The sequence below is a fragment of the Aulonocara sp. 'chitande type north' Nkhata Bay genome, linkage group LG13, assembly GCF_057382095.1.
Source record: "Aulonocara sp. 'chitande type north' Nkhata Bay isolate Kocher_YH1m ecotype deep benthic linkage group LG13, A_spYH_male_GT1.1, whole genome shotgun sequence".
Classification (NCBI taxonomy): Eukaryota; Metazoa; Chordata; class Actinopteri; order Cichliformes; family Cichlidae; genus Aulonocara; species Aulonocara sp. 'chitande type north' Nkhata Bay.
In genome coordinates this window covers 16,919,035-16,931,518 of record NC_141356.1, presented here as the reverse complement: position 1 = coordinate 16,931,518, position 12,484 = coordinate 16,919,035, and the positions used below count along the sequence as shown (strand labels likewise).

At 39.7% G+C, this 12,484-nt stretch overlaps 1 protein-coding gene across 6 annotated transcripts in view; it reads left to right on the top strand.

The window, feature by feature from the left end:
* wdpcp (WD repeat containing planar cell polarity effector) overlaps positions 1–12,484 on the top strand; it is an 88,454-nt gene that overhangs the window by 31,136 nt on the left and 44,834 nt on the right. For all 6 annotated transcript variants that reach the window (XM_086258901.1, XM_086258898.1, XM_086258900.1 and 3 more), the window contains exons 4-8: positions 1,421–1,471; positions 4,349–4,419; positions 5,339–5,398; positions 6,529–6,643; positions 11,459–11,595. In XM_086258901.1, the coding sequence (XP_086115027.1) occupies positions 1,421–1,471; positions 4,349–4,419; positions 5,339–5,398; positions 6,529–6,643; positions 11,459–11,595 (434 nt within the window). The remainder of the gene's footprint in view (positions 1–1,420; positions 1,472–4,348; positions 4,420–5,338; positions 5,399–6,528; positions 6,644–11,458; positions 11,596–12,484) is intronic.

Below are 12,484 nucleotides of genomic sequence, written 5' to 3'. Positions count from 1 at the left end.
TCTCCGTCTTCCTTTCACTCTCATCAGGAGGTTTTCTCCCTTCTCTCTCATCTGAGAAGCTGCCTTCTCTTTCATTCCAATCTTCAGTGGAGAGACGATGCTCTTGCTCCAAATCCTTTCATTTGGAGGATTACTAAAGTGTGGCTTGATATCAGAGTGGAGGGAGGAGTGGGGAAGCCGTGGGAGGAGGAGGGAGGGGAGAATCACAATCCAAAAGTATCACAACATTTTCACACAGCGGTGTAACGATAGCTTGGGTCATGATTCGATTTCATATACAATAGATTACATTGGATTACAATAGAATTTGAATGTTTTCTTTTCTCTGTGGCATTCAGCTTATATAAATAAGAGAAACTTTGTATGCAAAACTTTAAAAAACTGCATAACAATGATCTCCATAATGAGGTGGCATGTTTTGAAATGTAAAGATCCCTACAGGCCTATAGTATTACAAAGCCTCTATAAAAATGGGTTTTGATTTTTGATGTTTCTCTTCAACACTGAATGTTCATATTAGACCAAATAAGCAACGTTCAAGTTGAAAACAACTTAAAGCATTTTTTGGTATGCAGAAATTGCTTTATTAGAATTATGTGGGTATGGTTAGATTAATTTTGATTGGTGGTGACCAAAAAAGTCCTCAGATTTTCAGTAACAGTATGCAATATCACCTTTTGTACCATGTGTTTATGCAGGACCTCGTCACTTATAGGTACAAAGCTGAGAAAAGCAACATTTTCTACTTTGCATGTGTGTAAAGTTTTTTGGGTTTTTTTTAAAGTTTTTTTTAGTTTTTTGGTCATTTAAGCAAAATTCACATGTTTTGTTTTGGGTTTGTTTTTTTTTAAACACATTGTAAAAAAATTCATCTTTGTATATCGGTAAGACTTCAATGATTGGTTGGTCACTCTAGCCACGAGCATCATTAAAATCAGATTTTGTGTCTAGTTGTTTGTGTTTACCTTTGTTGCTTCCACCTGTCCCCACTAGAGGGAGACCCAAGCTCACTGGAGCAGCTCTGGGGGTCCCCAGCAGCCAGCCCCCCCTCTCCACGCTCCACAGCCCCAGAGCAGGTGCCCATGTCTGGGCCTGTCTGGCCCTTCACCCCCTTATCTGATTAATACTACTAATCCTGGAGGTGTTCCTGCCTGCCAGAGAGGCGGGCCACCAGACTGGCCACTGTCTTGCTCAGGGCAGCCAGGCCGTAAGGCATGGTTGTGGGTTGTACTTTGCCAACATGACCCCTTGGAGCTAAGGGGATGTTTGAGCTCCAGCTTAGTTTTCTTTTTCTGTCTACATCATATAATAAAACTAGATAGCATATTTAAATAATCCCAAATATTGTCCTTTTTTGTATTTTCTATATATTCCAATAATTCTAATAAATCCCTTAATATGGCTTCTTTATTGTTCCCAGCCATTTCCCTGGATCATCACTACTACAATGACAAACTCCAGTTTTGTGAAGGTAAGTTTTCCAGCAGTATCCAAAGAGTGATTGTCACAATTGTGTCTTTCTTTGAGCTCTGGTCATCTCGCCATTGGATGACCATCCTTCAGAAATCACTGCAATACTCAGTCAGCTGTCCTGTTTTCCTCTTTTCGCTCTCTCCCACCCTCTCTTCCCTCACACTCGCGCTGCTTTTCACCCAGTGGTGGAATACAAACACCCTTATCAGGAGACGAACACTCATCCCCCTGCCCTCTTCTCCCTCCCCTCGCTCTCCTGCCCCCTCCTGCACTCACCCTCCACATTCTCATTTGCATGTATCTGTTTACCTCTTCTTCCCACTTATTCTTAATAGAGAAACCCCATTCCTTAATGGTTCGTTTCTATAAAGATGAAAAGAGAGGCTGTAAAATACACAGATAGGCAAGTGATTGCACCACATTGGAAACACCACTCCTTCATTTCCTTTTTTTCCCCCCACTGAACTTCATGTATATGTGTGGGCAGAAGCACAAATTCAATTAACTGTTTTTTTTTTCATTCTATATGCTTCTTTCCCTCTGTTTAACCACTAGAGATGGAGGGGGGAGAAATGGAGGGCTGGAAAATTAAAATAAGGGGGGCCTTGGTGTGGTACTGGTTGAGATATGTTCTGCTAAATGTGAGCTTGCATTTAGGAGATAACTTGTATAAGAGCACCAGAAGTCCTTGATTCTCCTCAAGTATCGGTTTGTGTGCTTTAAAGAGACATTTTGCTTTCAGTAGAATATTTTTGCTTTATAAAGTAAAGTGTAAACAACTCACATACCTGCTGGTACTCCGTTGGTTGTACCATTAATTCATAGATAAGGAGATATGTCTTTTAAATGTCTCACATTTTTGTTAATAGCTCCAATCAGGGTGCCTGTCAATAACAGTCAATTAAACTTGAACTTTATTAAGTACTGTGTGGTGCATGTGTTAGTGTTATTTCGATAATATGATAAAGATGAAAATGATGTATATAATGCTTAAAAAATTGGAAAATATGCAGGTGAGGTGAAGGCAGTGGCGCAAATCACAAGATACATCTATTCATTCATTTTCTTCCACTTATCCAATTCAGTAGTAGCAGTTTTAGTGTTGGGGGCACATATGACTCATGAGATAGAACTGCTCATCTACTAGGTTGGTGGTTTCATCGCAGACTCCATATGTTGGAAGCGAATCACAAATTGACCCCAGTGCATCCGTCAGAGTGTGAGTGTGTGTGAGTAATGGTTAGAAAGCCTTAATTAAAGGTATAGATTAAAAACACTGAACAGTCCTTTTTCCATTTACTTGTTTAGGTTTAGGGAAAAGTTGAAATACTTCTGCTTCTAGTACATGCTTTGACACTCTGGAAGTTACTAATCATTTAAGAAACTTTTTATTTGCAATCATTAAAAAAATGCATAATGTAGTTCTACTAAAAGCTAATTTCTTTATATATCACAATAAACATATATTATAACCTAATCAATTATATCACTGTTAAAAGTACAATGAAGAAATTACCAAAGTTTATTATCAATTTACATTCTTTAATGTATTTTAGGTATTATACAGTGTTACATTTAAGATAAGATGTCATTAGTGCCCTATTTGTATAAAATATGCAAAGTAAATCCAAAAACGCCTAATTAACCAGTTTTATCATTGGCTATCAAGCCAATCTTTTTCAGAGGCTCTTTAAAACCTCTGACTGTTCTTTTCAGTACTGTCATTTCCACCTATGCACTATTGGCTACTTCCTCTTCTGCTCCAATTTCTTAAGTTTACTGGAAGAGAATGGATCAACTCAAAAAGAGAAACTCTTTCAATTAGTGTTTAGAATATATTTAGAATAGAAGTAAGCGTAAGCGTAAGGCTACATTTTTTTGGCCTGTACAATGACGCTGCAGGCAATAATAACATGTAAATCTCCACATAGAAAGGCCTCAACTGACTCAGACCAGGACCCTTCTGGCTGAGTGCTAACCATCAAACATCTGCACCACGGTAAATGCTGTAGAACTACTCAAATGTGTCCACATGTTGTACTTTTCTCCCACTAGATTACTTAGCAGAGCAAATAACTCTGTCTTTAGTTCTTTCAGTGCAGTAGATTACAAACTTCCTGAGGTAAGGTCAGCTTTATTGCCAAAGCTTTCAGTAAGGAGTTCCCCATTGCCTCCTCAAACCATATTTGTGGTTGAATCACGTGGAGGTTCATTTCGCTGTCTGCACTCTTAGCAAAGACAATTATGCTACAATCCTGGAAATCTGATGTTTGAAAAGTGGTAAAGGAATTAGAAAATGGATCACACCTAGAGAAAATTGTATACAAACAAAAAAGGGACCAATTAGAAGGAAATAGACTAAACTGACTGTTCAAATGATTGGTTATTGGTGGAACAGATAAACTAATAAGTCATTACTGATTAAACGACTGGCTATGTGATCATTCCCCGTGTTCCCATGTATGTGTTTGGTGTTTTTTAAAAACTTCTCTTTTTTGTACATCTGTAATGTGCAAACATTAATACACGTGTTTAAAAAAAATCTTAATAGTTATTGGATTTTTCTTTCTGTTTTTGAACTCAGACATTAATTGTTTGTCTTGGAGCAGCAACTCTCTCTGCATGCATTCACAAACACAATCACTGGCATGTGGACCGCCTGCCTCATCTACCTACATCTCCTCATTCCACCTGGCCTTCATTCCTCATATCGTCTCTTCTCACACTCAGATCTCTATTAACTTTTATCATTTCCGGGTTTTGGGCGCCACATTCTTCTCAATTCCCATGAGTGGCTTTTTAAAAAATGTCCGTGTCTGTGTTAAAAAGTTAAGTCACATGATCTCCCGGCTTTTCTTGTGTTTTTCCTCTGTAGCTCGAGGCTATTCGTGGACTCCCAGGAACCGCCGACCAGAAAAGCTACGCGATTCGCTGAAGGAGTTGGAGGTACCCGCCTCCTCTTTTCAGTAGCCCCCACCACCAACTTCACCACCACCATCCCTCCTGGATGCCCCCCATCTTCTTCCTCCCTCTGGGGATTTTTGGAGTTTTCCCTTTCCGAAACGGCCGATTGATTAACAAATAGGGGCATTCTCTCTTTTCTCCCTCTCCCTTCACTCTCCCTGTCGTTCCCGTTTGTTCTCCTCTCTCCCTCTTCTCTCTCATCACCTCTCTTTCGGCCGAGCTCTGTCATCGAGGGGGATATTTGAGGGGATCAGGGGCCTGCCTGCAGCCCCCTCATCCCTCCTCTTCCTCCTTCTTCCCCTCGCTCTCCTACCCCCCTCCCTTCTTCCCCTCTGTACTTGTAGCAGTACAGACCTAGCTTTGTTTGGAACCTGTCTGTGGCTGTCACACACACAGATGCACACACACACACTTTCCCCACCCATCCACCTCCCTCCTCTCACCCGTAACCATTGTCTGAAACTAGAAACACCCCAGCTCACCTCCACACCCCACCCTCCGCCTCCTTTTCCATCCCTCTCTCCTCCCATCCAATCACCCCAGCTGGGTTTGGAATGTGGCAGGAATGACTGACCTTACACACACACACACACACACACACACACACACACAGTTGTTACCTGCACCCCTTTCTCAACCCTCTTCCACCTCTTCATGAGCAGGAACTGCTGCAGTGACCTCCTGTGGTGGCAGTTGCCTGGTACTGTGTGCTACCAAGACAATTTATGCATTAGAAAGTTAGCGAATTGTGACTCCAGAAACTTACACAGACATATTTTTTGCTGTTTAATTTCCCACTCTGTCTAAAGCACCTGTCTGGTCTCAGCTCACTTTTGTTGCGTTACTTGGTTCAACTCTGTCTCTTTGTCTTTCTCTCCGTTTGTCCATCGTGCTCATTCAGGAACTGTTGCAGACCAACACCTGCATTCACACCAGATGGAGAAACAAGCACTGCTGCCAGGTATACACCCTCCTAAGCCCAAGACCTACTGTGTGGAAGTAGAGACACACACACATACACTCAGATATGTCTTTGTGGGTGAAGTTTCAAGAGTTTCTCTTTATTATACTACCGCTTACTAGTTCATCTCAAACAATATCAGTATAATTACAACATGGCATTTTTAAAAATCCCTAAGGCTGATTTGCATGTTGCTAATCCTGGTAAAAGCAAGTTTCTAGTTTTTTTAAATGTTAGTAATATGTGAATTTGTTTATTGTGTCATCCCCGAGCACGATCATTTCTTTAACCCCAAGTGATAACAGAGTAGTGAATCTGAGAGTTAAGCTAATTTCTTTAGAAATTAAACTTGTATTAAAATATCAGTTTTATTTTGCTAAGATTAACACAGAAAAATCCCCAAATTTCTTTAGCATCTAACCTACTAGTCCCTCTTTAGGACTCTCGGTTTATAAAAGAAAAATGATTTCCTTCACTATTTTCTTTCTTTCTTGAAATGAGCTAGAAAGACTCACTCTAGACATATTTCTAATATTAAAGATAATCTAAAGAGTAAACAAATTCAAACTATGCCACCAATCATAACAAGGATAAATAAACTGTATTTAATTCAAGTTCATTTTTCCCAGCTTCTTATGAGCATGAATGGAAGCCAGAAGCTGCTGTTTGAATTAGTAACATCATCCTTGGGTTGTAGTAGGAGCACGTAGAGCTGCACATCTCCTTTGGAGCCACGCATTTCTTGTCTTCTTTATGTCTTGATTATTGCTAAGTCAAAATCTGGTACATAGTCTCAACATTTAAGAAAATTACCTGGTTTAATTTCAGATGATAAACTTCATATGTGATGTCTTCTACATCACTAGAAGTCAATTTTCGCTGTTTTATGCAATGCATGCTTCACGTTTCCACATTAAAGTTCTTCCCAAAGTTACCTGTTGGATTTTAATTGTGATGTTACACTTCCTCCTCATAGGTGCACACCTTGTACATTATCTGTGACATTAAATGGGCTTTAAACTCAACAAAGGAGCTGCTCATTGTTGAATGGTGTAATAGAGAGACTAGACTAAATCTCTTTTAGCTGTAGTCATTCTGAGGTTTCTGTTTTTGTGTGTGCTGTCCTGCAGGTCATGCTCAGCAGTGGAGTGCTGGTGACCCTGACTGTACAAGGACCTCAGCTCGAACAAGTGTGTATAGACCGTACATTAGTGGGCCGACTACCAGCCAGCACGGTGACGCATGGTTAGTTGTAGAGGCACACTGACATAATGAATTCTTTACCCCCTAGCACATCATCACAGGACCCTAACTTAAAAAAAACCCCTACACTTTGAAGAAAGTGATCCTGGCCCTTACTTATTGACTTTTAGCTTTATAAGCAGACATACTCATATACTTAAGCCCCCCTATAAAATCAGGCTACTTTAATAGACAGACTTTAGGACTGCATTTTTAAAATGTGAAAATTGCAAACATTTGGACTTTTCACTGTATTTTTCCTGTCAAATGGGCCACATCAAGAGAGCCTGAACTTTTTATTTAGTCAGAAGTTGTCCGTTTTAAAAACATCATCCATCGTCTGCCATACTGCACTAAAGAAAGTAAGTAATAAATAAACTGTCACATGACAGGGTATCTTTTTACATCTAATATTCCATTAAATAACTGAAAGTTCTTTTTCTTCACCGTAGAAAATGAGTTAAGTAGCTTAATGTTTCCTTTTGTTTGTGTTTTTTGTACGATGGCACCGTTGTAAAACTAGGATGACTTAAAATAGAGTAATCTGTAACACATTTTTTTCTTGAAGTGTAAGCCCCAGACTTACTGGTGTATTGCTGAAATTACACTTCATTTTCTTAAGACTCTCAGGCTCATTAGTATTATAAATGGATGGTATATTGAACATTAAATTACACTAAATTAAAGGGGAGCAATTTGGAGAAGTTTCTTTTTTATTATAGCTTAGAAGTGAATAATCTTACTGGTCTCATGTGGCTGTCAAACTAAAATGAGTTTGACACTTATTTGTTTTTTAAAGTCCAGTGATTGTAGCTTTATGTTTCAGGCATTTAAAGCAAGTACAGTTTGATGTATGTTATATGCTTTATTGTAAAGGTATAATAAGAAATTTCTTTGCTTGACCAAACGGTATGAAAGATGAGCAGCGTTTGTATTGACTGAAGGTCTTTAGGCTATGTGGAACATGCATTTTACATTAAATTAAAGTGTTTCAATGCTATATATTTGTGGCCCTTAATTAGTGGCCCTAAGTGCTACTGGGTTTGACAGCCCTGATCAGCTGGTCCAAGACATTCAGGGAGCCTTTAGTGTACAATTAACATCATAAGACATTTTTGACTGTCGTATTGGTTACTTTGGTGCTGCTGATGTTAATTAGTGCTGTTGCAACCGGCATGCCCATTATAGTGTAAACAAAGGGCTTTCTGGTGTATTGTTTTTATTTTTGAATTTACTGAAAGAAATTCTGTTTTTTAGGTGATTTAAATATTCCAGAGGTTCATTGAGCTTTAAGCAGATTTACGGACACAAACACAAACAACCTCTCTCTGCCCACAGCAACAAACAAACAAACAAACAAATGCGAACGCATTAGCATTTAAATGTTCAGTTTTATAAAAACCACAATGACGTCTATACCTCGCACTTTCTCTTACAGCGGCGGCATAGACGCCGCAGTTACACCTGCTCACCCCACATGCATCTACCGTCTACCCTTTCCTCGCCACTCTGTCACGCAAACACTCTCTCGCGCCACACGCGCCAACTCAGACACACATAACAGGTGCCACAGGTGAGCAAGGCGACTCTGCTAGCTAATTGCGGGCAAATCCTTTTGTGCTGTGTGTGTCCAGGGGCCTTCCCTTAAGAGCATCCATCAGTGTTTTTCCCTCCATCGCGCGTTCCTCCAGGGAGTACCGCCCCCCTCGCGCTGCACTCCCTCGCTCTGCAGACCTGGCAGGAGAGAATAAAGGGCTGTGGACACCGGCCCAAATCTGCTAATTATTTCTTTCTTTCTGTATCAATTCTTTGTTCATAACACCGCCCTCCCCACTTCCGCCCGGGGTCTCTAGACACTTGATAAAGCCCCCATAGTACACACACACACACAAATTGGCATACAGACATACACACACTTGTCCCCATATGCATACATTTGCGATTACAGATTTTTCATTTCTTATTTTTTTACCCTCTTATAGACAAACAAACACTTTCTGTATGTCCACTCACATTTACACACACAGACACACACACAGGTACACACACACTAACTCATCTCCCGCTGCGCTCCATTCAAAGCCTCAGAGGCACTAATTATTAGAGTAATGGTTGTGAGAGGGTGGGTTCCGGGGATTGTGTGTGTGTGTGTGTGTGTGTGTGTGCGTGCGTGCGTGTTTTCAGGGTGGTGCAGTCGGTTAGAGGTTCTCACATCTGCCACTTGTTAAATTAGCCTGAGACAATTAGAGTAGAGAGCCTTAGTGGATCACACCATCTAATGCTTACAATGTACAGTTACTAAAACAGTTTACAATTACAGTTTTAACTCCTATATGCGTGTGTCTGTGTGTTTTGGTTTTTCTTGTTGTGTAAGGACATATGTGAGGTCAACGTGTGTTAGATTTTTTTTATATATATCTAAATTACTGCCATGTCAGATAAGTTGAAAACTTACTTAAATTGCTGCTCATATTGATATTTTTTTCACCATCAGTTAATGTGAATATTATTTTCTTCATCGTTTTATTTGTTTAATGCATGAAAAGTAAACCATAACTTCCCGCAGCCAGCCTTTTACAGCCCAAAGTGTATGATTTTCTGTCATGTGTTAGACAGGAAATCCTCATATTGTGAGAAACAATATTTGGCATTTTGCTTGACAATTATGAAAATACTTTTCCTTCATTTTCTTTTACCCAAGCAATTAATTGGCTAAATATTGCAGCTGTAGTCGAATCTTAAATTAAACTCTAAGCCGCTGCGTAATGCCAAAGAATTCATTTTCATTGTCTGAACGGGATTGGACAACTTTCTAAATGGAGAGAAAAAAAGCTTTTTGGTGTTTGTATGCAAACGAAAATCCCTTTGATTTGCATGGTTTCAGCTAAATGTGAGGTTTGGTACTTAAAGCAACTGCATCCAGGTCTGTTTTTATTTCACAAAGCAACAAAGCACACTCGTACTCCTTTGTTAAACTTTGCATCCTGAATGCTGGTTACGACAGTGTTCCTACCATGAGCTCTGATTGCATCATAAAGAGCTGCAGATTACAAACATTTTACACCATCAAAGTATTAGCAGCTTCCTTTGGCCGGTGGCTGGGCCAAGCTGCGCGTATGCTCTACGATTAAGCATCCTTAAGTGATTTTTTTCATAGCCGGTTTCATTTACCACTGTTTAAATGTGCTTTGGTTAAGCCCATTGGCCTCTTATGTCAACATGCTGCTGAGGAGATGGCATTAAATGGATTTAGGGGACTGTGTGTGTGTGTGTGTGTGTGTGTGTGTGTGTGTGTGTGTGTGTGTGTGTGTGTGTGTGTGTGCATTTTGTCTGAGTACGTTTCGTGGGGCCATGTGTATGCTTGTGGGCGTGAATGCATTTCTACATGTGTTACTGAGTGTAGAAATGCATGCATAAACCGTGGTTGCAGGCTTGTCTGTATGAATGTATTTGTAGCTATCCGTGCATTTGTCTGCAATGGTAGATTTGAATGTGTCTAAAATGTGTGTGCGTCTGGGGTGTTCACGGGTGGGTCATGAAGGTCTGGTTCTTAATGCCAAATCAGCCACCTGGTCCCAGATTGGGCCACAGCCTGGGTTCACATCCCTTCCTTCATTTGGAAATGAATGGGATTAATCTTAATCCCGTTTATAGACACCCATCGAGATCAATACTAAACTGCATTTAACTCGATTTGTCTATAATCTATTACAAAGACGCTTACTACTGCATTAAATGTTGTTTTGTAAAGCTAAGGCATCGTTAATGGCTGGGTTTTTTTGTTGTTGTTGTTTTGTTTTTTAATGGTTTAAGCCTTGAACCAGTTTTAGTTACGAATGCTTTATAATCCAACTTCAACATGAGGACAACCTGACTCAGTTGACCTGATTTAAAATGCTAGTTTTTCTGCATTTCTCTTCGCACGTGAATATTTGCATATTAATTTGAAATTTTCACACAACAGGATAATTTGACGTGTAATCGTACCAATACCCTACGTTTATAAATACACACATACCATGATTAATTGCTGGTTAGATTTCTGAATCTCGGGGTGCAGCCTTACTCGTTCAACTCAAAGCAGCAGATATCCTGCATGTGTAACAACACCCCCACCCTTTCCATTTAATTGGTTTCATAAACAGATTAATTTGAAGGAGAGGGAGGCTTAATTGCTAATCAGCGTTTCCATGCAGCTCCTGAAGAGTTGAACAGGATCAAGTGTGTTCTTCTACCACAAAAAGGCCTTAGAGCTTCCAGTGCACTGACAGGAGGGGAAGAGATACAGAGGAGGGGGGGATGCAGGAAGGTGGAGATAGGAAACGAGTAGACTAGGTGAAAAGGAAAGAGTAGGAAGGAAGAATTATTGACGGGATGTGAGACAGATGCTCAAAACTAATGGAAACCGATGAAGGGTGATAAGCTGCATTAAAGTGTAAGGAGAGCATAATGTTTAGAAAGGATCTCCAGGACGCTGTACAGGTTGCAGAGTTAACAGTGTGGAAGCTAACAGGATAGGTCTGGATATTTTCCACATAAAAAGCCCAGTCTTTATTACTTGATGTGTCCAGCTGTCAGTGATTAATGATGAATATTAATGAAGCTATTGCAGACTTTGTAGATTTACAATCAGAAAAACTTGATGAATCATAACATGCAGATTTGCTACTAAATTATTCCACATTTTTCTCATGTGTTTACAAGTAAAAGCTGTAATTGTGCTCTAATAATATGGTTCTCCTCAATAGCACACAGTTGTGGTGGTTTTTTTTGTTCTGCTTTGAATGATGACATTTCGTGTGACGATGTCTTTGCCAGCGGTGCTGAGCGATAGGCTGATTCTGCTGTCCTTCCTGGAGCAGAGCCAAGTGGCGGCAGTCTACCTGAACAAAAAGACCCAGAACTCCCCAGAGACTGGCAGGCGAACAGACAAACTCTCACCCTCTGAAATCAAGGTACAGGTAACGCATTGATGGAGAAATGTGTGTGCTTAAGCATGTGTGTCTTTAGGTTGATGATTGCAAAAAGAGAGGGAGAAGTGTTTAAAAAATAAAATAAAACGGAGGCCAAAAAGAAAAAGTGCACTCAATGTAGCCAGCTGCTTGGGAAACACTTCCAGAGTGTTTTCTTGGATCAGTTTCACATTCGGTAGGGTACTTTTTCTTGTTGAGATTAAGTAAAACAGTTACATGTCCTTTCAGTGGACACCGGAGAGGAAATGCCATTAAAAATAACTATGAAAATGCTGCTAGGAAAGAAAAAAAACATGTTGAAGCTCAGTCAGAACCTGCTGGGTCCTTGATTTGTTATTGACCTTCTCCCTGTGACAGCTAGATAAATTACCAACTCTGGCTTGGAAAGTCCACTAAGAATAGTTTCCTCCAGTCTGTTCTCAATCTATATGGACGGTGGCATGATTTTTGTAATCTGTAGACCATCACTATGGATTTTGACAAAGATGTGAAAATTAAATCTTATTTAAATGGCTGTAAATAATAAACCATTAATCCAATATTTTTCTCATCACATTTTCTTAAATATGAGGTTGAACGCTCGGCCTTGTGGCAAAATGTGAAGAGGTTACAAAAAAAGAAATCTGTTCATGATCGCGAACACAAATTATTTCATTTTTGTGAAGTTAGAATGAATTTGAATGTAATGCATTTCAGTGGGAAGTATGTTTCATGTCTTTTGCATGTATTTTATCCAGACTGTAACCTGTGTCACCCTGCAACTAATAAAATGTTTATTAATAAGATGTAATAAGATGTTTCTGTAAACCTAACTAAGAAGTTTATAAAACATAAACATATATCCTGAACCTAACAAAAAACCTCTTACTAC